Raw genomic sequence first — 25,321 nt, forward strand, 5'->3', positions numbered from 1 at the left:
CAGTCGAGCTCTGGAATATGATGTTAAACTGAGTATCCACATGTTATCTCAGGTGACTATAAATGCACCAAAGGTGCTAGTTACATAAGGGTAGGGATATTCTCCTTTGGATAATACTCCCCTGACTGCCTGAAAGCAAAATACCAAATCCTGACCATGTTGGTGTTTGGGGGGCGGGCGGTAGCTTACTGTGTTTCCTTCATAACAATGACGACTGAGCTTTAAAAATGTTCCACTCGCCATTTCTATCTGTCTCTATCACTAGCCAGGGTTTTCATTTTTCAGTTGCTTTTGAGTAGTGTATTTAAAGTACATTCTAAAAGATGCTGATCTTCATGCTGCCTCTGATAAAGACGAAGTTGATATGGAAGGGATTATGAATAACTGTGGTAAAAGAGGGGTGTTCCAAATGCAGGCCTCCTAGAGTTGGGATAAGAGGACCAGAATTGCATCCTGTTAGCTCCCAGTTGCTCTGACCTGGAGCTAACTGTTGGAGATGTGGATCCCATATAACTAACTGAATTTTCTGCTGCCTATGGTGAAGATACTTAGCTGGTCTCATTTCCATGGGCTGGGTCAACAGCTCCAAAGTTGGTGTTTAAGCTTGCAATCAAACACCAGCAATCCTTGCAGAAATGGGAAATACACGTTGTTTGGAATAGAAAGCACTTCTTTTGGCCTATTTTAGTACAGCTGAGCCCCTGAAAAAGTATGTAAGTTATCCATCTTTTGAGCTGCTCTAATAACTCACTCTACATATCCAGGGCTGGCTAATTTATTTGGTTTAATGAGCAAGTAATATTAGACTGTGCAAATGACAGCATCCCTACTCTTTTTTTACTTTGACAACCTCAGCAGGTGCTCTGCAGAAACATCAAACAGTATTTGGTGCTGAGCCCCTTTTTAAAGGCCAGTTCGGACGGAGATGGGTGTATTAAGCAGCCTTTTTAACAAAAAAAAGGAGAATTTAAGAAACTGAAGGTACATCCAGAGGCAGTAGACTTATTGAAATCTACGATCTGTAAGAGGCCAGAACTTGAGGAATAAAGCTCATTAGAGGGCTGGGGGGAGAAGAGGTCATTCAGTAATCCGAACACAAGAATTGGAATCCCCTGGCTGAGCATTGGAATCACTTTGGAACTATAATAGAAGAGTAGGAGTAGGCCATTTTTAGTCCATTGATCATTAGTGATGGAGCCTGCTCCACCATTCAGTATAATAGCTTGCTTGTTCCTGCTGACCTCTTACTTTTACCCCATATAGACCCAAGTGCTAATTCCAATTTCTTGATGAAACCCTACAATATTTTGATCTTGATTTGTTTTCTGTAGTAGTGAGTTCCACAGGGCTCTCAACTATCTGGGTGAAGAATGTATTTAGGGAGCAATCCCAGTTTTCATTTAACCTGTTTTTCTAATTCACACATTCAGACTCAGGAGCAGGTGGGACTTGAATCCAGGTCTCCTGGTCCAGGAATAGGAATATTACCACTGCTTCACAAGAGGGAAGTTGTATACAGCATGAAGGCACATCCGCCTCTAGGATGGAAAACCAAGGGCAGGGTGATTTTTTTTGAGGATTGTCACATTGGCCTGCTCCACCATTCAGTGGGCTGAATGGCCTACTCCCACACCTTGTGGTTGAAGTTGTGGTTGAAGTTGCAGTGAAGGTAAAGTGCTGGCTTTCATTCCCCAATTTGGGGGGTGGGAGTGACGACCGTCATTGAAATGTGACTTTGTGAACATGGAGCTTTAAAGCTATCTCTTTGTATAAAAATTGTTTGTGACTGACACTTTATTGTGGCCTATTTCAGTTGGATTGTCTGTTGTAAAGGGGAGGCTGGAGATTTCTGCAAAAACTGGCTATGCAGGAAGCGGCTGTAGTTACAGTGGGGATGTTTGTGGTTCTGTACCGTGCTATCAGGGTGTACATTTCATAATATGCTGGAGCGTAACATGTTTCTACATAAAATGGTTTGCAAATTGGATTGTTGCAACCTTTCTTACTCTTTGACTTAAGTTCTAGGTCCACTTTCTCTGTGTCCTTTTGTATAATGTTCATAACGTACCAGGTCCTCTTGGCTGACTAAAATATTTTGTTATTTGTAACACTGACAGCGAACTGTTGAGCTTATCAAGCCTCATTGTCTTTTATTTTACATTTGTGGTTATTCCTGCACAAATAAACTGCCTCCTTATGGAATTCCTTTTGAGAGATGCCCAACCCCTTGACCCTGCTCAATATCACTGCCCTCACTTAAACTTGTTGACCAGTTTTTGGCTCCTGTACCCTAACAGGCCTGAAATCCTTCACTTGGTTTACATCTGCAGCTAAGCAACACCACCTCAGTTCTGCTCATGCTCTCAGCTTCTCACAGTTGGTGGTCAGGAGGTGAGCTACTTGCTGGAGGACTCCTAGCATCTGGCCTGCAGTTGTGGCTGTATTTAAATGGCCAATCTCATTCACTCCCTGGTCAGTGGTAACTCTGGTTTCAACTTGAAGATTTTTGAGGTTTTATTGCCTGATACTGGCTGCCCCAACTTTTATCACTGAACAGAAGCTGGAATTTGTTGGGGTGGAGGCTTGGCAGGTGTTGGAGACAACATTGTCATTTACCTGAAGTTTTCTGTTGTCTCCTCAATGGGAAAGCAGTGAGGGCGTGCAGGTGTCTTCAGCTATCATCTTGAACAGCATTGGCCTGTGAGGGTTTTCATAGCAGTGCATGGCACAGTCACCAGAAAATGGACTGCATCAGTCCTTTTTTTTTTATTTGTTTTGCTTTTCTTTTAAAAACGCATGATCCTGCAGCAAAGCAAGCTGCCCTCGTGTGCTTGGTCGAAAATCCTTCAACATTTGTACATAAATAAATGTGAAGTTTTGGGTATTGTCTTTAAGCTGCAGTTTAAGTGAGGTGAATGAACTGTACATGCGCCAAATGTTTTTCATTCCTTTGCAACCAGTTTTGTTTAATCTTGCAGCTGGTATTCAGGGCAGCCAATATTCATTCTCTCAAAAGAATGAGAAGTGATCTTATTGAAATGAGTAAGTGTGTGAGGGTTTGCCTGACAAGGTAAATGCTGAGGCAATTACCCCCCTCCGACTGGAGGGTTTTGAACTAGTAGGCCATGGTCTTGGGTTGGCCACTCTTTAGTCCTGACATTAGGAGAAATACCATAGCTTGGTCTACAAATCTTTGGAATTCTTTTATCCCAGTGAAGCTTTGGATGTGCTGTCATTGATTGTGGAATCCCTACTGTGTGGAACTAGGCCATTCAGCCCATTAATTCCACACTGGCCCTCAGAACATCCCACCCTGTCTCTGTAACCCTGCATTTCTCCTGGCTAATCCACCTAGCCTGCACGTCCTTGGACTGTGGGAGGAAACTGGAGCATCTAGAGGAAACCCATGTGGACATGGAGAGAACTTGCAAACCCCACACAGACTGTTGCCCAAAGCTGGAATCACACCCAGGTCCCTGGCGCTGTGAGGCAGCAGTGCTAACCACTGAGCTACCTAGCGTATACTCCAGACCGGTTAATGAAGAAATGCATGTGACAATCAGACGGGAAAGTCATCTTTGATCTGGAGGATAAATCTCGCTTTTACTGGGTAATGGAGCAGCCTTGACAGTTTTTAAATTTTTCTTTACTCTCCAGTTGGAAGATCAAGAACGTGTTCCTTAATAACTTCCTCATTACATTTTAAGGTATTCCTTGGTCACTGTTACAGGGTTTCTACTGGGATACATTCCTAGATTTCCATAAAGTTGCCCAGTGCTTGTAACACCAGTATTTGATCTGGGGTGTGGGGAGAGATGTAACAGTTTGCATGGCACTACTGTGTTTCAGAGATGAGCTGGGATCCTCACTGGTGTCCCAACCAAGCTGCTTCCTGATCACCACATCAAATTACCTGGTCACTTTTGCATCACAGCACTCGTGGGACCTTTTTTTTTTTTCTTTGCAAATTGGCATCTGTGCTTTCAACAATAAATAATAACTATTATTCCCTGGCTGGAAGAGACCTTTTTTTTGTGCTACAGTCATTTTATCTACTGAAAGGATGGTCTGATCCAGATAACTGTGAGCAGGACAAAGAAGGCGAGGAAGTACGTGAGCAGTAGAACCCTGGGAAGCACAGAGGATAAGATGAACCTTTTGGTGTGTATGTCTGCCCAGTCCATAAAAAGTAGCAGGATGAGTAGATAGCAGTTAAACCATATGAGGTACTTAGCTTTTATTCGCAAGTTTAAGCATAGGGGCATTACAATTGCACTATATACAAAGATGGCTAGGCCACTGCTAGAATGTTGAGTGTGGTGTTAGAATCCACATTTTATAGGAGAGCTGGCATATAGCACCAGAGAGGTTGCAGAGGGGATCTATCAGGGTGTTGCCTGTGCTGGAGAGTTGTAGTTAGGTAGAGAGATTGGACAGACTGGGGTAGTTCTTCTCAGCAATGGAGGCTACGATGGCTGGGGGTGGGGGAGAGCAACATGATTTGAAATGCATTAAATTATTGGCGGGGCTTGGTGTGGGGTGTGCACCCTGGGGTGGAATTAACAGGGTAGACAGGAATAGACTCCAAACCCTTCGGAGGGATCAGTGAACGGGGCACAGATTTAAAGAATGCAGCAGGAGATTTAAAGGGGATGTGAGGGGAAAATCTTTGGCCACCTGCTTGTAAAAACTGGTAGAAGCAGACGCCCTGTGTAACATCTGAGTGTTATTAGATGTTCCCTTACAGTGCCAAGGCATACAAAGCTTTGGGCCCAGTGCTGGAAAATGGGATTGGAATAGTTACTCCTGAAAAAGGGTCACTCACCCCAAAACCAGTAACTCTGTCTCTCCACAGATGCAGCTGGATCTGCTGAATTTTTCCAACATTGTTGTTTTTCTTCCAGAATAACTACATTTAATTTTTTGAGTGGCACAGACTTAATGGGCCAAAGGGTCTTTGTGTTGTAGATCCCTGCCTCTGGCAATTTTGTTTAAGATTGTTGAAGATGTATTGATCTCACTACAAACTTTTTCGAATTTCATTTTCTGTTTTTAAAAATAGTATACTTTTTGACTTGCAAGTCAAGAGAATTCAGGAAGGAGTAGGTACCAAGGGATTATCACATTCTAGCCGGTGTAGGTTGCTCAAGTGGAGAAAGCACCCACCTTTTCCCTCCAGCCCCCCACCCCCAAAAAAAGTCCAGAAGTAATTTGTTTGCAAAAGTGATTAAAGTTCTCATTTGCAGAGCACAGTAATCTATGATGAAAGCAAAGTACGGCACATGCTGGCAATCTGAAATAAAGCCATGTGCTGGGCAGACACAGCAGGTCAGGCAGCATCTGTGGAGAGAAAATGGGATTAATATTTTAGATCAATACCACTGTTCTGCAGCTGAAGAAGAGTCCTGCTGCACTCCATGTTAACTGCTTTCCCAGTAGAAGCTGCCATGCCTACTGAGCTTCTCCAGCACTGTCTTTGTTTTTTCTGTGGAATGGAACATTGGCATAAAATCAGTTGTGTCTGGAACCAACATGCTTTGTGTTCTGCAGCGGGCCAGAGCTGCGGCTGAGGATCTGCCCTGTTTGTATTCAGCCAAAGAATATTTTGTTGAATGTCTTGTATGTTTTATGTCTAGTTGTCGTCTACTACTGGGGACCTTGACCACTTTTGACTGTCTCTGATTATGAATTACAAGCAGCAGTTCCACCCCTCCCACACCAAAATGGCCCAATGAGATCAAGAATTGGTTACAAATCCATTCTGAGCTTCTCTACCTTGGATGACAGACCACTCCGTTCCTTCACTAACTGAATTGCAGACTTCTGGACCTGCTCATTTCTTTAGTGTAATTTAAGATCTAAGATCTGTTTTATATCTTTAAAAGTATAGGAAAGTTGTTAGTCCAGCTTGTGACTGAATCCATTGGAAACTTGCACTATTGGACCCACAGAGGAAAATGGTCAGAGAAAGGGGAATGCGCCTGTGAATGTAGAGACTGCAGAAAGTGCTTTTTTAACCTTCAACAAGTTCATTTTGTGGGACATAGGTGTCACTGCGCCCGGCATTTGAGAAGGCGTTGATCTGCATTTCTGAGCCGCAGCAGTCCATTTCTTGTGGGTTGATCCACAGTGACCTTTAGAAAGGAAATTCCCAGGATTCTGACCCAGCTAGCATGATCACGGTTGAGGAAGGATTGGCAAAGATGGGTTACAGTGGATATGTAAAAGCCCATTCCTTTTTAAAACTCTTCCACAGATCTCAGCATTTCTTGTGTTGTGGATCTCTCTCTCTTTTTTTTCCAGAGAATCCCTGAAGTGTAGAAACAGGCCCTTCAGCCCAACAAGTCTATACCGACCCCTGGAGCATTCAGCCCAGGCTTATTCCCTAATCTACGCATCCCTGAACACGGGGAATTTAGCATGGCCAGCCCACCTAAGCTGCATGTCTTTGGATTGTGGGAGGAAACCCACACAGACTCAGTGCAAATGTGCAAACTCCACACGCAGTCACCTGCGGCTGCAGTCGAACCCAGGTCACTGGTGCTGTGAGGCTGCAGTGCTAATTGCCCCAAGCATACAGACCTTGGTCATGGGATTTCTATGTAAGTTTCCTCTCTGCCCCCAGATTTAAATCTGCAAGGCTAGTGTTTACTACCAGTACTGGTTTACATTCCAAGAACTGAGAAAAGACAACTTGTCTCTCTAACTGTGCCACCTCAAATATTGATCCTGGACTTGTTTAAATGTTGAGTATTCCAGCCCTACTGATAGGATTTGCTGCAGGATTCGGGGTTTGAAATTGAAGAGTTGATGCAGCAGTAAAGAACTGTATTTTCCCCTTGAACGAGTGGTCACCGTATCCTCGTGATGTTGAGGCTCTGCATTGTGGGATGAGTTTTTTTTCTGGAGTTGTGTTGCGAAGTGGTGATCAGTTAGTGCAGGAATTAAAATGCAGGTTAGAGTCCTTTCGTTTGACCAAGGTGTGTTCAACTTGTCTTTCAGTCGGTGAGCTGACTTTGCCTCTACTGAAGGGTACATTAAAAACTTCACCCTTCGGTAAAACATGGAATTCTTTCCATGCAGTGGCTTATCTCATTTGAGGGAGGTCAATGCGTTGGTAAGTTTTCCTTACTATAAATGCAAACTGAACAGGAGTATACCCTTCTGCAGTTTGCTCTGTATGTTGCTGGAAATCACAGGGCAGTTACCTGTCGGGGTCTGTTCCGCACACATACTTCATGACTGTGTGTTCTAGTGTGTCGGAGAAAGTTGATAGGTGGAGCTCTGAGCCATGGATACCTTGGCTTCTCGTCGTCTTCACTTCAAAACAGCAAATAATGTTTATGCCTGTCTTGTGCATAAACATTCCTGAGCAGAGATCCAAACCACCACACCTAGCAGACCGGGTATAACCCTTGTCCCTGTTTTAGTCTCTTGATGGGCAGTAATGGAGGACGTAGTTGCCGAGCACAGAATGGTCTGCGTGGTGCTGCACAAACACCTTTGTTACTAGAGATAGTGGGAACTGCAGATGCTGGAGAATCTAAGTTAACAAAGTGTGGAGCTGGCTGAACACAGCAGGCCCAGCAGCATCTCAGGAGCACAGAAGCTTTCAGATGAAGGGCCTAGGCCTGAAACGTCAGCTTTTGTGCTTCTCTGATGCTGCTTGGCCTGCTGTGTTCAGCCAGCTCCACACTTTGTTATCACCTTTTGTTACTATTTCCCTCAACCTTTTGTGCACCAGCACGTGTCTGGAGCAGGTGGGATTTGAAGCAGGGCCTTCTGGCCCAGAGGTAGGGACGCTGCCATTGTGCCACAAGAGATTTCCCCTTTTTTTTTAATCTTGCCAGCTTCTACCCTACCTTCAATTGCTGTTACAACTGTGTTCATGTTGTATCACCTAGGAAACCTGATTTGTGCCAGGAGGAACCATGTAAATCAAACCAGTTATTTCCCTCTGCTTGACAGGTACTTGATTCCACAGTGTTTAGGGTATAACTGGATAGTATCAGATTCTAACTAATCTCTCCCCTCCACGTCTTTGCTCAAGCCAGAGCCTAACTCCCTTTTTAAAATTGTACAACAAAGTTTTATAGATCAGTTATCTGGTATGGTTCAGGACGGCATTAGTAACCAGCTGCTCAGGTTATTGAAGCCTCCCAGCTGTGCCTGTGCTCAGTGTTTTGTTAACGGCTTACAGGAAAGCTCCTTAGATATTGTCTGGTCAAATTGAGAATTGCGATTTCTGGTGCCTTGCAAGCGTGTAAGATGTAAAAGGACACTTGACCACACGCAAGGTCTCTTCTGTGTTTTTATCTAAGATGTATGTCTGTAAAGCGTCTGAAAGTTCTTTTCTATTTTCTTTGTGTTTAGTTTAATTTTGCTTCTGTTTTCCCAGGTGAAAGAACTTGTTCTTGACAACTGTCGCTCAAATGAAGGCAAAATTGAGGGTCTGTCAGATGAATTTGAAGAATTGGAATTCCTTAGCACAATCAACGTAGGCTTATTGTCAGTCGCAAATCTACCAAAGTTAAACAAGCTAAAGAAGGTAATTAAAAAGCCTTCTGGCTGCTTTAATAGCTCCCAGTGATGGCCAATGACACCTGTGTTGAAATCTTGCTGAATTTAAGAACAATTGTCTGAAACCTGAGGCAGTTTGATCACTAGACTTGACACGTGCCCTGTTGATTGTTTGTTTGATGTGGAAATAAGAAGCTCTTTGCCTCACCCCTAGTCAATACCTGGGCCAGATGTGAGGTTCCATTAGTGAGAGTGCGCACCCCCCTGCCCCATGCACTGTTTTGCTTGTTTCTAAAACTTTTAACACTGCTGGTTCTTCAGTCCTGATTTCTAGCAGCTGTAAATTTAACAAATGCAAAATTTAAAAGGAATCTAGCTCCCCCAAGAATCATGGTGGCTGCTATTTTTGTTTTGAATGTGGGTATTGCTTTTATTTGCTCATCCTTTGAGAAGGTGGTGAGCTGCTTTCTTGAACTGCTGCAGTTTTTTTTGTAGGTAGTAATAGTAGTAGTAGCAGAGTGGAGGGAGTGAAAGCTGGTGAATGTAGTGCCACTTGAGCAGGCTGCTTTGTCCTGGTTGGTGTTAAGCTTCTTGAGTGGAGCTGCGTTCATCCAGGGAAGGGAGAGTATTCCATCACGCCCCTGATCTGTGCCTTGCAGATGGTGGAATCTGGCTGTTGGTCATATTTCCCATCCTTCACATATCATTCACTTGTAAAGTTGCCATTGACCTAGGACTGTGAGCTCTCTCTCTGATTAGAGATAGTGAGGCGACTAATGATGGTTTAACCTGAGGCGTCACCATGTCTCGGGCGTGGGAGAGGGTGAGGAGGAGAATTTTTCATGTTAACCTCCTCCATTGCAGGAACTGAACCCCTGATGTTGGTGGTGTTCTGCATTGCAGACCAGCCCTCCAGCCAACTGTGCAGCTGCACCAGAACATGTTTCCCTCTGTCCCTCTGTCCCTCTGTCCCTCTGTCCCTCTGTCCCTCTGTCCCTCTGTCCCTCTGTCCCTCTGTCCCTCTGTCCCTCTGTCCCTCTGTCCCTCTGTCCCTCTGTCCCTCTGTCCCTCTGTCCCTCTGTCCCTCTGTCCCTCTGTCCCTCTGTCCCTCTGTCCCTCTGTCCCTCTGTCCCTCTGTCCCTCTGTCCCTCTGTCCCTCTGTCCCTCTGTCCCTCTGTCCCTCTGTCCCTCTGTCCCTCTGTCCCTCTGTCCCTCTGTCCCTCTGTCCCTCTGTCCCTCTGTCCCTCTGTCCCTCTGTCCCTCTGTCCCTCTGTCCCTCTGTCCCTCTGTCCCTCTGTCCCTCTGTCCCTCTGTCCCTCTGTCCCTCTGTCCCTCTGTCCCTCTGTCCCTCTGTCCCTCTGTCCCTCTGTCCCTCTGTCCCTCTGTCCCTCTGTCCCTCTGTCCCTCTGTCCCCCCCCCCCCCTTCCATGAACGTGTGTTACCAAAGATATCAAAAGAATAACCAAACTGTTCTGTCACGTGTTGCTTTTTGTAATCTTAGGTACCGTCATAGTCTCAATTTATCTTTCTCAGCCTCCTATGGTCTGGAACTCCTAGTTGTGCTGCGTTAAAATCTTTTGGTGTTAGTTCTGCAGCGATGTGCAGAAGAAATAATCAATATCTTTCAGATTCCTGTTTGCCAACGTGCAAGGGAAGCCCAGGATCCGATGTGGACACATGGAACTAGACTGGACAGAGTATTCCTTCCTCTTACTCCCAGTACCTTTTTTTTTTGCTTAAAAGTACTAATTCCCCAGTTTGTGTTAGTGCTAACAATGTGATGTTTTAATGTTTGCATATAGCTCGAGCTAAGCGATAACAGAATCTCAGGCGGGCTAGAAGTTTTGGCAGAAAAATGTCCGAACCTCACACATCTCAACCTCAGCGGCAACAAAATCAAAGATCTCAGCACAATAGAACCTCTGGTGAGTATCCTGCAGCAAGTGTCCAACTGATAATAAAGCTGAACTCTGAATTTGTAATCTCGTACCCAATTCTGAGTGGGCTGTAAATATTGATTGCTACAACTGTAAATACTATTCCCACAAGCTTGATAGATTTTTGGTTCATATATTTTAATTCTCACTGGATTTTTCCCTTTTTTGATTCATAAATCCCCTTAGATAAGTTTTTACCTGATGGCCATGCTTTTTTTTAAAAAGTATACAATTTTTAATGAAAAATACAATAGTGCCAAACTTTACAAATGAATGTTTTTAACAAAGAATAAACCTATTACAAATGCGAGGTAAACAAGAAATCAAAATACCCTGCACCATCTCCAACCCCTGTATCCTGTCCCTGTAACCTCCAACTTCCTATAGCTAACCCACCTAGCCTGCACGTCCATTGACGTGCGGACAATTTAGCATGGCCAATTCCCCTAACGTGCGCATCTGGACAGTCGGAGGAAACTGGGAGAATGAGCACAGTCGTGTGAGGGTGGAGTCAAACTCAGTCCCTGGCGCTGTGAGGCTGCAGTGCTAACCACTGAGCCACCGTGCTGCCCCGAAGTCCATCCACTTCTACCTTTTTTTAAAAAAAATCAGTAATTCCCCTCCACCACCATCTGAAGCAGAGAGTTCCAATATTGTGCTACCTTTTTTTTTCCTGTGCGGAGGATTTTTTCCCCTCTTCTTTGCCCTAACAGGATAACCCCAGGCAAAGTGGTGTTCATTGAAGCTTTTCTAAGGCAGAATCCTCCTGCAGAGTTGTCTCCATATTCCTTGGAGCTTGCTGTCACTGGTGACTCCAGCATGTTGTTGCTCAAGGAGCAATCCTTTGGAGGAAAAGATCCATCAAGTCTAGGGTTAACCCACACTTCTAGGGATCTTAAACCAGAAGGAGGACATCAGATCTATTTTCCTTGTGCTGGCTATCCAAAGGAGCTATCCACTTAGACCAATCTGCAAGATTCCAGATCTATGGCTTTAGGATCATTTCAATCAATAGTTGCTTGGTACTTTGTGTTTGAGCTACTCCATTTTGGGAGGAAATTTTTCTTGGCGTTTCTGAAGCAGTTATTTTCAGACTAACTTGTCAACACTGAACATTGGAGGATTTGAACTGTCTGGTCTGTAGCTTTTTTTTTGTCCAGCTTCAAACCTAAGCTTTCTGGGATTTATTTCCTTTCTCCACCTCTCCCTTTCCATGTGTTTTTCTGCCCCCCCCCCCCCCCCCCCCACCTTATTTACAGAAAAAATTGGATAACCTGAGGAGTCTAGACCTTTTTAATTGCGAGGTGACAAACCTCAATGATTACAGAGAAAATGTCTTCAAGTTTCTCCCACAACTGACGTACCTCGATGGATACGATCGCGAAGACAAAGAGGCACCGGACTCGGACACTGAAGCATACGCAGAAGGTGTGGACGATGATGATGAGGAGGAAGACGGTACACCAAAATTTCTGTGATTAAACTCCCGTCCGCCCTTTTCCAGTCTCCAATCTGTTGCTATGAATTGTCCCCGGTTTTGTCCTGAAGGAATATGGCTTGTAATCGGGCATGTCTCTAGCCACTAGTCAATGACTGATTGGAGTGTTGGGGAAAGGATGGCAGCAGAAGGATGTTGACGGGGACTGGAGGGTTTGAGTTACAAATTGGGGCTGGGACTTTCTTCACTGGAGCATAGAGAATTGAGGGGGTGACCCTTTTACAGAAGTCTTATGAAGTCATGAGGGGCATAGATATGGTAAATAGCAAAAGCCTTTTCCCTGGGGTTGGTTCCATTCAAACTGAGGGACCATAAGTGTAAGGTGAGAGGGGAAAGATTTAAAAGGGACACGAGGGGCAAATTCTTTACACAGAAGGTGGTTATGTGTATGGAATGAACTGCCAGAGGAAGTGGTGGATGCAGATGCAGTTACAGCACTTAGATATTTGGGCAAGTACATGAATAGGAAAGGTTGAGGTATGTGGGTCAAAAGCAGGCAAGTATGTCTGCTTTGGTTTGGGAAACTTGGTCGGCATGGATGAGTTGGACTAAAGGGTCTGTTTCCATGCTGACGGTACTTCATATAAGCCTTGAATAGTTGGTGTACATGCAACTGTTTTAACTGGCACCAAAGCAGAAATTACTGGAATAGCTCAACAGATCTGGCTGCATCCGTAGAGAGAAATTAGAGTTAATGTTTCAGGTTCAGTGACGCTCCCTCAGTGCTTTGGGTCAACCCTTCCCTTTACCCCAATCATGAACTGAGTTCTCTCCACAGATGCTGCCAGACCTGATGAGCTTTTCCAGCAACTTTGTTTTTTGTTTCTGATTGGCAGCATCTGCAGTGGGTTTTTCTTCTGTTTAATCAGGGCTGGTTTACCAGAGCACTCCAGTGCCCCAAATAAAGGGTGAGAGGAGTAAAGTTGAAGATGATTTTGACAACATTGTTAAACACAAAAAAACCCCTCAAGAAAACAACTGGTTTGAAAACAATTTGATTTTTATCTGATTGCATCAGATACGTAGACTACCCTTGTGAAATAAGCAGTGCATCAAATGTGCTCCATTCCAGCCTGGCCTGTAAACAGGCTGCAGCTTTCAATGGTAAAGTGAAAGACCAGTAGTGCAGCATGAGGGCTTTTGTAATACGTCCCTAGACGACAACGTCGAGGACCACATGGGTGCTACATTCTCCAGCAACGCATTCTCCATGTCCCATTATGATGGAGGTTGGATGGCCTCCCCTCTGACCTCCAGTGTTTCAGTATCCTATCCTGTTTCCTAGGCAACCATTGAAACTAGGAACCTCATGTTGAATGCAACACAAGCCCCATTCACTGATTTGCCGAGCTGCTGCTCTTATTGGCTCAACACCCATAAGGTCAAACAAATGGTACAAAGGTTTTGGCCTCTCTCTGGCCCAGCACATCTGAATGTTTTGTCAACCATCTGTTGGCAACTTTTTTGTATGGGTTTTTCCGCATGAAAATATATCAATTACTGGGCACTTGGACTGCTGGAATTGATCTTTCTCTTTGACAAAAATGTACAGCCTGTTTATTTAAATTGACTTAATATCTTTTGAGTAAAATAGCAACTTAATACTTATATACCCTGGAAATGACTGCCTATAAACTGTATAGAAATCTGATGTTTTGCTTCAACATTTTTCAAGGTTTAATTTTGTCTATTAGTGCCCTGTGTCAATATGCTTGACTACAGTTCTATTGTGTGCTCTGTTAAGTCATTCGACTGGTTATAACCACAGTATAATTTGAGGTATTAACCAGTGCACCATGAGACGAAATTAAAACCCTTCATTTTGCACACAAGTGCAGTTTAAATGCCCTCGATTTGAGAAATTTTAGAAGATAAAACAATCTTGGTAATTGGGTGGGGAAGAAAGCAGCAAAATGGCTTCACTGAGCAAGTAAATTTATTATTTTTCTATTTGTGTAACAATATCAAAGTTATCAGAAGTTGCCTATGAATTTCCAGTCTGAAAGCTGCTTTAAAATTTGTATAAATCCTTCCTCTGCTTCCTTAGTTAATTGAACCAAACTTGCAGCTTTAAAAGAGATGCTGTAAAAGCTAGAAATATGTTTAAAGCTGTGGTAATTTTTCACTTGTCTGTTCGACCTCCCGTTTAGGATATCAGTTTATTGTCACATCATCCTTGACCAAGTGACAGTTTGTCAAATAAACATACCCAGCTTTTGTAGTGGTTACAGAAACATTTTTTTTTTGAAATGTAGAAACAGTAAATCTTGGACTGTTCTCCAACTTGCTGAACTTTCAGCATCTAGGAGTTCGTGAAAGCAAGGATCAGTATTGTAACAACACCTCTGCTTGTGCATATACTTTCCTCTGCTGGGTTCTCTGCTCCTCTGTGTTTGTGTGTCTGGGGCTTAATCAGAGTTCCAACTGTACGCGCACACAACTGGGGAATCTTTGCACCACCAAAACATATTTTTTTCACCCCTCCTCTTGCATTTAGCTGGAGAATTTTAACCTTGTGCAATGATTTGTTTTTGCTAGAGGATGAACTTGTGTAGAGTCAGTCATTGGCCAGTTACAGTATTGTCAAATCCCACACTTCGAACACTTGCTTCACAAGAAAAATGAGTTGGTTGAGACTGATTCCTCTGATTATTTGTTCATTGTGCTTTTTTTTTTAAAATCCTTAATCTGCTCGTTTTGAACTTCCATTCTGCTGAGCTGAAGTGGAGATGGAGTCTAGCAAGTCTTGTTTGAACATAGACTGTAACTGTTCCCCAATATATACCAAAGCACAGAACTTGCCCCTCATCTGCAGTGTTGGATTCTTGTCTGTGGACTGACGCAGTGTCTGGGAGGAATCCTGTGGGTGTCAGATTATCTCCGTTGAGAGCTGTTCCCTGAGCTATAGGCTGGGCTCCTGTGAAAGTGTCGCTGGGGGAGACAGGCTTGCAGCTGACTTATTTTTTCACTCTGTTCAACTCTTCTTTTAAGCATGCAGCTGTGTAAAATGATAGCTTGCTTCTTCTACTGACCTACCTACAGAAAACCCAGCACTTATTCCCTGTACCCTGTTACCCTTTTATAGGTGGTGGTGAACTGTGTGGGCACTTTACGGGAGTGATTTTCAGGATTTTGTTGCCGTGACTCTGTACTCCCTGTTGGGTAGGTGCTGGCTTGAAAGGGAGCTTGTAAGTTGCTCCCATTCACTGCCCCATTCCTCTGGGTGTGGGGTCCCTGGTCCCACCTGTTGAAGGAGGCTGGGCATGTTGCATATTGGCCCTTGTAAACAGTGCAGGCCTATCATTGACCTCTGTCCCAAGAGCAGCAACATCAAGATGGTGGGATACAGCCTGATATGGACACAGTCTCTAGTCTTGTAATTTCAGGCTCTTCGTGGCAAGCAATAAATCCTTGAGGGGAAGAATCTAGAACTGTAGTTTAACCTTCCCCTGTTGAAACTTGACTCTCTCAAGCTCTCTCTAGATTTGTCAAAGTGACTGTGTAGCTGGACACGGATGTCTCCACATTATGCTCTGTTTATTTTCTGTTCAGTATCTTTCTTAAACAAGGAAAATGGGAGGAATGAAAAACTGAGGAATAGTTTTATTTTCTGGTTCAAGTGCATTTGGCCAAGGAGTGGCAGGTGGAGTTTAATTTAATGTGAGGTGCTGCTTTATTTTTTGGTAAAGCAAGCCAGGGTAGGACTCGTGCTGTTAATGGTAGGGCCCCTGGGGAACGTTGCTGAACAAAGAGACCCGGGGGGGCAGGTTCAGAGTTCCTTTGAAGGTGGAGTCACAGGTAGACCAAGTGGTGAAGGTGGTGTTTGGCACGCATGCCTTCATTGTTCAGTGCATTGAGTGTAGGAGTTGGAAGGTCATGTTGCAGCTGTAAAAGGCGTTGGTTAGGCCACGATTAGAATACTGTGTTCACTTCTGGGCTCCCTGCTATAGGGAGTATATTGTTTAAAATTGAAAGGATTCAGAAAAGTTTAACGAGGATGTTACCAGGATTGGCATGTTTGCGCTGTAAGGAGACATTGAATAGGCTGGGGCTATTTTCCCTGGAGTGTCTGAGGCTGAGGGGTGACCTTAGGTTTATAAAATCATGAGGGGCATGATTTAAGGTAAATAGAAGGTATGGATGGTGTGAACAGCCACAGTCTTTTTACTAAGGTGGGGGGGTGGTGGTGGTTGGAGTCTCAAACCAGAGAGCATAGGTTTAAGGTGAGGGGGGAGAGATTCGAAGGGGCAAGGGGCAACTTCTTCAAACAGGGTGGTGCATCTATGGAATGAGCTGCCAGAGGAAGTGGTGGAGGCTAGTACATTAGAACATTTAAAAGGTATCTGGATGGAGGCAAGAAAAGAATGGTTTAGAGGGATATAGGCTAAATGCTGGCAAGTGGGACTAGATCAGTTTAGGATATCTGGTCGGTATGGAGAGTTTGGACTGAAAGTTCCGTCTCCACATTGTGTGACTCTGACACTGGTGATTGTGGGCGGGTTTTGAAATCCACCTCCTGTGTGGACCCACTTGTACATTTCTCGGGTCACTATCAGTAGTTCATTCTGACCCAGTCTGCAGGACCAGATGCTTCACCCAGTTACAAGAATTTACGACGGGTCCCGATTCTTCGGTGTTGCACTGATGACTGATTTAGATCATGTGCATAATTGCCCATACTTCGAGAAACATTTAGAATATTCTAATATCGGTTGTAGATGTAATGTCTCATTTTAGAAATCATTTGTATTCCTTTTTTTTAATATGTTGCATTTAATTAAATTACACTTTTTTATTTAAAATGTACAGAAGTTGACGAAGAGGAAGATTATGATGAGGCAGTTCAGTGTGAAGAGGATGAAGATGAAGAAGGGGAGGAGGAAGAGGAAGATGAGGATGAAGAGGAGGAGGATGGGGAAGAGGAGGAAGAGGCTCTCAGTGTAGAGGAAGAGGTATGGTTTGGTTCAGAGAAGCCCTGGCATGGGCATTTGAGGAATTACTGCATCGACGTCTTGCACCCAAAGCCCTTTTAGGACTTGAAGATGCTATATAAGTGCACTTTTTTTGTCCTGTTTTAGTTTGAATTGAATTGCGTTCACTTTCTGATTTAAGATGCAATGTTTGATCGGCCGTACAAATTTAATCAGGTTGGGTTGGTCACGAAACCGTAGTAAGACACACCCCACCCCCACCCCAAAAAAAAGCCTGACGGGAACAGAGTTGCCTTTCGATTTTACAGCAAGTCCTTGGGTACCTGCTTTATGACACAATGTGACTGACATTGTCCATTTTCAGTGCACTGCTGAGGGATGCCTGCACTTTTGGATGGAACTTCTTTTAAACTGAGCTGACATCTGTCCCTGAGGATAAATGTGTTTTTAAAAACAAAATTCACAGAACAGGGAAGTTCATCCCAGCTTGTGTGGTTTTTTTTGCTTTTGGCAGATAATCCTCAATCTCTATCACATGACTTTTTAAAAAAAAATTACCTTTTTCCTTACAGTTTTATGGGAGATTGTCCACATTCGCTGCCCAGCTTCCTACTTGCCCCCAAAAAAACTGCACTTTGAAAGTACCTCATTGGAGGTAAAATGCTAGGACTATTACCATGAAAGGAGCTATGTAAATGCAAGTTGTAATTTTATCCACCTCCAGATTTGGAGCAATTGGGTAGATAAAGTTTGGCTTGACAGCTAACAAAAAGTTGTATTTGCGTTTGCTAACTGACTTTCCAGCTGCAGTGTTCTTCTGCCTTTGTAACAGATGCAGTCCTGATGAATTTCCCCTTTCTTTTAAAAAAAGTTGCATGTGCCCTGACAAGGCCTCACTTGTTCTCCCACCAACACATTGTCATCTTAATCATCAGTGCTCATACCCTGTATATTGTGAAACTCACATCAGCTCGTGCCTTCAGATGTTCTCCCACTCGTCCATGCATCAACTGTTTTCTCAGATTCATAATTTTTTTTCTATCACCTTTTTTATATTTTCCCATAATCCTGTGAATGACTTGTAACAGGTTAGGCCTTTCCAAGTTATTTCACAGGATATGGGAATATGCGTGCTATTTAAGTTCATAGCTACTAAATCCTCCCCACAAAATCTGGGGAAATTTTCTGGCTACACATTTTTCAGTGTAGCCACGATTGTCTTTATCACTTTGCCAATCCTATCTGAAATTTGGTGTTGCAACACTGAGCATAGATTCTCTGAGGGAGTGCATGTTGGAAAGACCAGCACAAAGCTCATGGCAGAGGAGCTAAGCAGTTCGGGGTGCTAGATGGTATTTCTTTCAGCCCTCTGACAAATCTGCAATGTCAGCTTAAAGGGAGCAGATTCCTCCAACTCCTTCTGAGCTGCTAAAATTTAACTCGGCAACTACCTGCGTTTTACATAGCATCTTTAGCATTGTGTAAAATGCCCGAGATGCATCAAAGTGTGTTATTGAAAAAAAGTTTGGCACCAAACCACATCAGGCAGCATTGGGAGAGAGGGCCAAAGTTGAAGTAGTCAATTAACGGTGAAGAGGGAGAGGCAGAGGGTGTTTTGGATAAAGGCATAGCCAGCATCAAGCTGTAATTACAGCTTGATGTGCAGGAGGCCAGATCTCATGGAGCACAGGCTTTGTTCCTTACAAGGTGAGGTCTGGCTACTCGGTCTAGCAAAGTCCATCGACTGGATCAAATCTGCTTACAGTTGGCTGTACAGTTTCTTTTGCTTTCATACACTGGGTTTCTGAAGTTCCTGAATGGGGAATTATGACCCTGTACTGGCTTTGCATATGTTCGAGTGGTTGTACAATTGTGTGGGGTGAAAACTATTGTTTATTATAAAAGCTCAGCATTTCTAAGCTGTTTGTTTACTACATTGCTTTACTGGAGAAAGTGATTCGAGTCTCATTGGGAATAGACTGGCATCGCATAAGAGAATGGTGATTGCTCTTTGTATGTAAATATGGGTCTTGTTTGGTTTGAAAGCAGAGGAGAAAGAACAATGGTTCAAAAACATGGTCCCTTAGATGAAGACTTGCTCTTACTGTACGCACCTTTCAGTACTTCTGAGTGCATTGAATTGCTTTTTAAGTGTGTGTTGCAGTAGAGGTCAACAGCATAGAAAAAGACTCTTTGGCCCATTACGTCTACTCCTGTGAAAAATAACCAGTTAACTATTGTCATCCCATTTTCTAGCACTTGACCTTAAATAATATCCATCTCAAGCATATACCTAAACACCACTAAAAATATTGAGGATTTCTGTCTCTGCCAGGCAGCGAGTTTGAGATTCCCAGCACACTCTGGATGAAAAGATCTTGCTCCCTCATCTCAAACCTCCTGTTTGAGATGAGGGCACTGATCCCTCTGCCAAGGGGAGAAGTTCTGTTTTGTGCTGGGACAGAGTGTAGCCGTGTGGTGCACAGCAGTGAGGAATTTTCATTGTGGGCAAACTGGTTGATGATCCCAGGATCCCTTTTACACCCAGTTATACGCTTCCGTTAAATCTCATCCAAGGGGAGAACACCGCACACGATGCAACGTGTACTTTGGGTGACCATTGGCTGTGCCCTCAGCTGCTTATGCCTCAGAGCTTGGAGCTCATTCCCTGAACTTCTCCAGTACTTTGAGGGACACTAATAAGGAGAATAGCAGGGGTCTTTTCCCTGGGGTAGGGGGAGTTCAAAACAAGGGGGGGGACATAGCGAGTTGAGAGGAGAGAGATTTTAAAAAAAAAACATGAGTGGAGTTTACTTTGGATGCAGTGGTTTATGTGCGGAATGAACTACCAAGAAAAAGTGGTGGGTGCAGGTACAGTTACATTAAAAAAAATTTTGGATAAGTTCATGAATTGGCAAAGTTTTGAGGGATATGGGCTAAACCCAGGCAGATAGGACTAATGCAGTTTGTGAATGTTGGTCCAACCAGTCCATGCAGACGAAGGGTGTGTTCGCGTACTGTATGACTTGCTCCTTTTAAAACAACTTTTTTAATGATCATCTGTTTTGAATATCTCATTAATGTTCTCTATCTGCCATATGTTGTTTGACAACATTACTGTGAGGCACCTCCGGTCAACGTGCTTTGTATTACCAAAGGCCAAACAGAAATGCAATCTGTTACATTTTCACCCAGAAATGGGCCACTGTGTCTCGGCCTTGTTGCAGGCAAGAACAGTGCCGATTACTGGTCAACTTAAACCGAGCACTTTGTGGACTGTTGTTGCTACCAATTAACAAGAGGGCTGTTTTCCTCGTGTAGGAGGAAGAGGAAGAGGACTTCAATGATGGTGAATTAGACGAGGAGGAGGAAGAGGATGAACAAACAGGCAAGTATCACAAACTCCTGCTCTCTGCCTTTTTGGTAGTTGGGTGTTCCTCCTCGCAAAAGTATAAGGTGCGTTTCCTGATCTGTGAATTCTAACACCAGATTACAGACACTAATGTACGCATCTAATACACAAAACCAGCTCAGGCACCTCACCTTGTGGTTTTAAAGTAGATCGAGGCAACATGTATTTTAAAATCAGCAAAGGAGCTGATGCTAGTTAATCTGTGCGACCAGTTTCACAGTCATTTTGTTACATGTGAATCATCTGGCTCCATTTAAAGGATCATATTTCATTGTTTTTGTCAGACCGTCAAATCTAAAGGCATGGTATTATTTCCAAGATTCTTGGGGGACTTGACAGGGTAGATGTGCAAAAGTTGATTCCCCTTGTGGAGGCATCCAGGATCAGAGGATATGATCTCGGAATGAGGGGGTTCTTATCCTTACACGTTTTTTAAGACCAGTGTGTCACTGAGTCATACAGTATTGAAACAGTCCCTTTGGTCCAACTTGACCATGTCAATGAGGCATCCTAAATTTAATTTAGCCTATATCTGTCTAAACCCTTCCTAGTCATATACCCATCCAGATACCTTTTTAAATGTTATATTAGCCTCCACACGTCCTCTGGCTGTTCATTCCATACGCTCACCACCCTCTGCATGAAAAAGTTGCCCCATGAGTCCATTTTAAATCTTGCCCCCCTCACCTTAAACCTGTGCCCTCTCTAGTTTTGGACTCCTGGGGAAAATACTTTGGCTGTTTACCCTATTTATTGTTTTCTTCTTTATTCTTTCACGGGATGAGGGCATTGCAGGCAGGCAACGTTTATTCCCATCCCTAATTACCCAGAGGGCAGTTGAGTCACCACATTGCTGTGGGTCTGAAGTCACATATAGGCCAGAGCAGGATGGCAGTTTCACTTCCTAAAGGACATTAGTGAACCAGATGGGTTTTTCAGTCAATCAACAATGACTTCATGGTGATCAACTAATTCTTTAATTCCAGGCTTTTATTTATTGAATTCAAATTCCACCATCTGTCATGGCTGGATTCGAACCTGGATCCTCAGAACGTTATCTCGGCCCCGGGATTAACAGTCCAGCAATAATACCACTAGGCCGTTGCTTCCCCATGTGCTGCTCATGACCTTATACACCTCAATAAGGTCACCGAAGCTCCGAGGAAAATAGGCCCGGCCTATTCATTCACTCCCTATAGTTCCAACCCTGGAAAATCTCTTCTCCCAAGAGGTGGTGCATCTTTGAAATTTTTGCAGCTGGATTATTAAATATAATCAAAGCTGAGAGAGGGACTTTTTAAATTGGGAAGGGAATTGAGGACGATGGAGAAAAGTGGAGTTGAGGATCTCATTGGTGAAGGCAGGACTTATAACTGGCACTCCTAGCTCACTGGTGGGATGCTACCACTGTACCCCAATATCCTACCGATTAACCTGTTAAATTTGACTGAAGAGAATCAAATATTTAATGACCCAGCCTCTTCACTCTGCAAAAGTGTTCCGTGTACTAACCACTCTCCGAGGTTGAGGGGGTGTCTGATAAGACTGCGCTGTTTTAAGTGGGAGACCTCTTACTTTTAAACTCTGTTCCTCTAGTTCCACTGTTCCCCACCAGAGGAAGTGACCTGTCCATATCTGGTTTCAGGTCACTTCAAGACCTTGCACCTTTCAAATAAGATTTTCCCGATTCATCCAAACTCCGGTGGAGTACAGGCCCAACCAGTTCGTGTCCTCACTGAAGAGACTTGGTCATCCCAGGAATTGGCTGGAGTGAATGCTGTCTCAGCACTGACTTCTAATGCAATTATCTCCTCCTTTCAAGGAAATCAAAGCTGCCTGCTGATTAACCATGATAACTGGACAATTTGGTCAGTCTGTCACAACTAAACAGACCTGAAGGGGGTTGCATGTTTGATCGCCAGTTGGGAAGTGTCGGGGACATGTACACCATGTGGAAGGCATCTGGATGTGTATATGAATTGGAAAGGTTTAGAGGGAAATGGGCCAAATGCAGGCAAAAGGGACTAGGTCAGATTGGGATGCCTGTTTGGCATGGACAGGTTGGACTGAAGGGTCTGTTAGCATGCTGCAGACTCTGTGGTCATGCCGCACTTGATCCAGATACTTCAGTGAGGGTGGGGAAGAGTAAGGATGCCAGAAATTCCCTTTTTTTATCGGAAAAAAAAATGTTCATTTTCCCCCATGGTACCTAAAGGGCTATTAAGGAGCCTGTGCCTTAAGGAACTGGGGCTTGGGGAGAGACTGGCTGTTATATATAGGATGCTCTGTGGACTTAGTTTTTGATGTTTCCTTGTCCCTCCCAAAATAGGGATCAAAGGACAGAAGAGGAAACGAGATCCTGAGGATGAAGGCGAAGAAGATGATTAAATTTTGGATGTTAACCTACTGTGATTTTGTTTTTATCTGTTTTCTCTACCACTTCCCCCACCCCACCCCAAATTCCCTCCCGCCCCAGTGTTGCTGTGGGATTGATGAGTTGGAAGAAAACTCCCATTACTGCTGCTCAGGGATGTTTAATTTCAACTTTTATTTTCTTTTTTTCTTTGGTGTTTGTGAATTTGGATGAGTTATAGGCATGGGCAAGGGCCAACATTGAGTCATATTGTGTCTCTTTTTTTTTTCTTTTCTTCTAAAACAAAACCGAAGCGATGTTGGGTGGGTGGAGCAGCCATTAAAAATTCATATCCGACATCATCATTACCACAGCAACATGTACCAAATGGCATCTTCAAAATGCAACAACAAGAGAAGAGTGTGTGTGTGTGTGTTGTATGTGTGTGAGAGAGTGTATGTACTGTGCAGTAAATGGCTGCCAGTTTTGGAAAGCGAAGCTGACATATTTTCTTCTTCTCCCCCCCCTTTTTTTTTGTTATCTAAAATCCACCCCCCTCACCATCACTGTTCCCCTCTCATTTCTCCCCAGCTTCAAACCCTTCTCTCCTCATTCTCTTGGTGTGAGGTTGTGTTTTCTCTAGATGGTGACCAAATATCATTTTTGTCCTGTCCCTTCCTTTCCCCATCCTAAACCACCACCGACCCCCGGACCCAAACCTCACTGGTAGCTTGGCTTCTGAAAATGGCACCCATTAGAATTTAGTCCTAATCGATGACTGGTAGTGTATTACAGTTGTAATAAACAAAAATTACATCTGAAACTATTTCCAGCAACTGTGTACTACTCTTTGGTCTGTAAAATATAACCTGATACCATAGAGGAGGAGAAATGCCTGCATTTATTTCCTCCTTGTGCTGTAAACTTTGAATTTTTTTACAAGCTTCATTATGCAGAAGAATAAGTCTGGCACGTAGTGTTGAATGGGCATGTTTTCATACATTCGAGGGCATCTTACTAATACAGAATTGTATTTTCTTATCTTGGTGAAGTCAGTAAAATTGACTTGGGGTGGGGAAAAATGCCTAGTGAATGTACAGAGTTTTACTTTCATATTTGGGGTGACTGTATTCCTAGTCAATATTTCATCTGTACAAAAGATCACCACAGTTTGTTTTTTTTCTCAGCAAAGCCAAACCTTTAGTTTTGTGTCTGTTTTTTGTCATTCAACGGTTTCAATAAATCCTTTTTTATATACAATTTTTGTGATTTCTTTCGAGTATCAGGGCAATAAGATTTCAGCTTTCTACTTCCGGCAGGTTAAAGTATACAGAGACCAGAGCTGTGTGAAGAGGGTCTTTTTAAAAGCCTCTGTTCGTTATCAGTTTGGAATGTATTGTCTTGACAGGGCTCAAAGCAGATTCAACAGGTAATTCCGGAAAGGACGTGGTTTAAATGTTGGAAATTGGGTAAATGTGAAGGATTATGGACAGCGTTTGGGAGCGGATACAGGGGCTGTAGGTGTTCATACCTGTGTTGGCTCTTCCATTGGGCAGAATGGCCGCCTCTATGTTGCATGATTTGAGAGATTGCAGTCATGACCCCTTTCCAGCATCATTGTAGCCTGACTGAAGTTGGTAAACATGGGGGCGATCTATTATTATAATAGTCAACCTAAGCTAGAGGAGTGCCAGATTGTCTGTCTGAAACCTCTACAGTAGCTAGCCATCCTCCATCCCATCTGCTGCACTAAATTTGTCTTCCTCCATCTACACCTTATTTTTTTTAAAAAAAAGGAAATCTGGTGATTTGTTTGAGATAAAGGTGCACAACATATCTGTGGAACACAGTGACTACCTGTGTGATCCTTTGCTGTGAAGTGATCAGTAATAGGTGAAGCACTTCTAGGTTTGGCTGATATTTGTTGCTGTTTCTCAGACAGTGGCTTGCACCCAATCAAATGGACACCTCCCTGGGGGGGAGTAAATTTGATCTGGAGGAAAGTAGAGATCAGGAATTGGAGCTGACAGCCACATTTCAGGGAGGTAAGGGTGTATTACGTTGGTTCAATTCACAATACTCCATTGAGCCTACCTCCATTTTAAAAGCAACTTTTGAGGGCTCTTGTGGCAAAATGGTAGGATCCCTACCTCTGAGACAGGAGGCCTGGATTCAAGTGACTTTAGACAAGTACTGTAATTGACGCCGGTGTACACTCTAAAGGACTTGTAGTGCAGGGTGTGAGATGACAACGTGCCTAACAAATACCTTGTTTCAGTCATTGTGGTTGTCACTGCCTGGGCCAGCATTTATTGTCCATCCCTGGTTGCCTCTTGAAGGTGGTGAGCTGCTGCCTTGAACTGCTGTTCAGTGTGTTGTAGTTCATCTACGGTAGGTAGACTTCAGTGCCATTCAGGAGGGAATTCCAGGATGTTTGACCCAGTGGCAATGAAGGAGTGTTAATAAATTTCCAACTCTGGTGACTGGCTTGGAGGGGAACATGGTGGCGATGTTCCCATGTACCTGCTACATGTCTTTTTTTAAGATGAAAGTGGTCGTGGGTTTGGAAGGTGCTGTCTGAGTGTCTTTGGTGAATTTCTGTAGTGCATCTTGTAGATAGTACACACTGCCACTACTGAGCGATGATGGAGGGAGCGGATATTTATGGAT

The 25,321-nt window shown here is 43.7% G+C and overlaps 1 protein-coding gene across 5 annotated transcripts in view; it reads left to right on the top strand.

The window, feature by feature from the left end:
- anp32a (acidic (leucine-rich) nuclear phosphoprotein 32 family, member A) overlaps positions 1-23,911 on the top strand; it is a 37,387-nt gene extending 13,476 nt beyond the window's left edge. For 3 of the 5 annotated variants that reach the window (XM_048562682.2, XM_048562680.2, XM_048562679.2), the window contains exons 2-7: positions 8,399-8,548; positions 10,323-10,445; positions 11,717-11,915; positions 16,765-16,907; positions 20,208-20,274; positions 22,628-23,911. In XM_048562682.2, the coding sequence (XP_048418639.1) occupies positions 8,399-8,548; positions 10,323-10,445; positions 11,717-11,915; positions 16,765-16,907; positions 20,208-20,274; positions 22,628-22,686 (741 nt within the window). In that variant the 3' untranslated portion in view covers positions 22,687-23,911. The remainder of the gene's footprint in view (positions 1-8,398; positions 8,549-10,322; positions 10,446-11,716; positions 11,916-16,764; positions 16,908-20,207; positions 20,275-22,627) is intronic. The other 2 variants (XM_048562681.2, XM_048562683.2) reach the window with 2 other exon arrangements.
- Positions 23,912-25,321: the final 1,410 nt, after the last annotated feature.

Source organism: Stegostoma tigrinum, chromosome 33, assembly GCF_030684315.1.
Source record: "Stegostoma tigrinum isolate sSteTig4 chromosome 33, sSteTig4.hap1, whole genome shotgun sequence".
Lineage (NCBI taxonomy): Eukaryota > Metazoa > Chordata > Chondrichthyes > Orectolobiformes > Stegostomatidae > Stegostoma > Stegostoma tigrinum.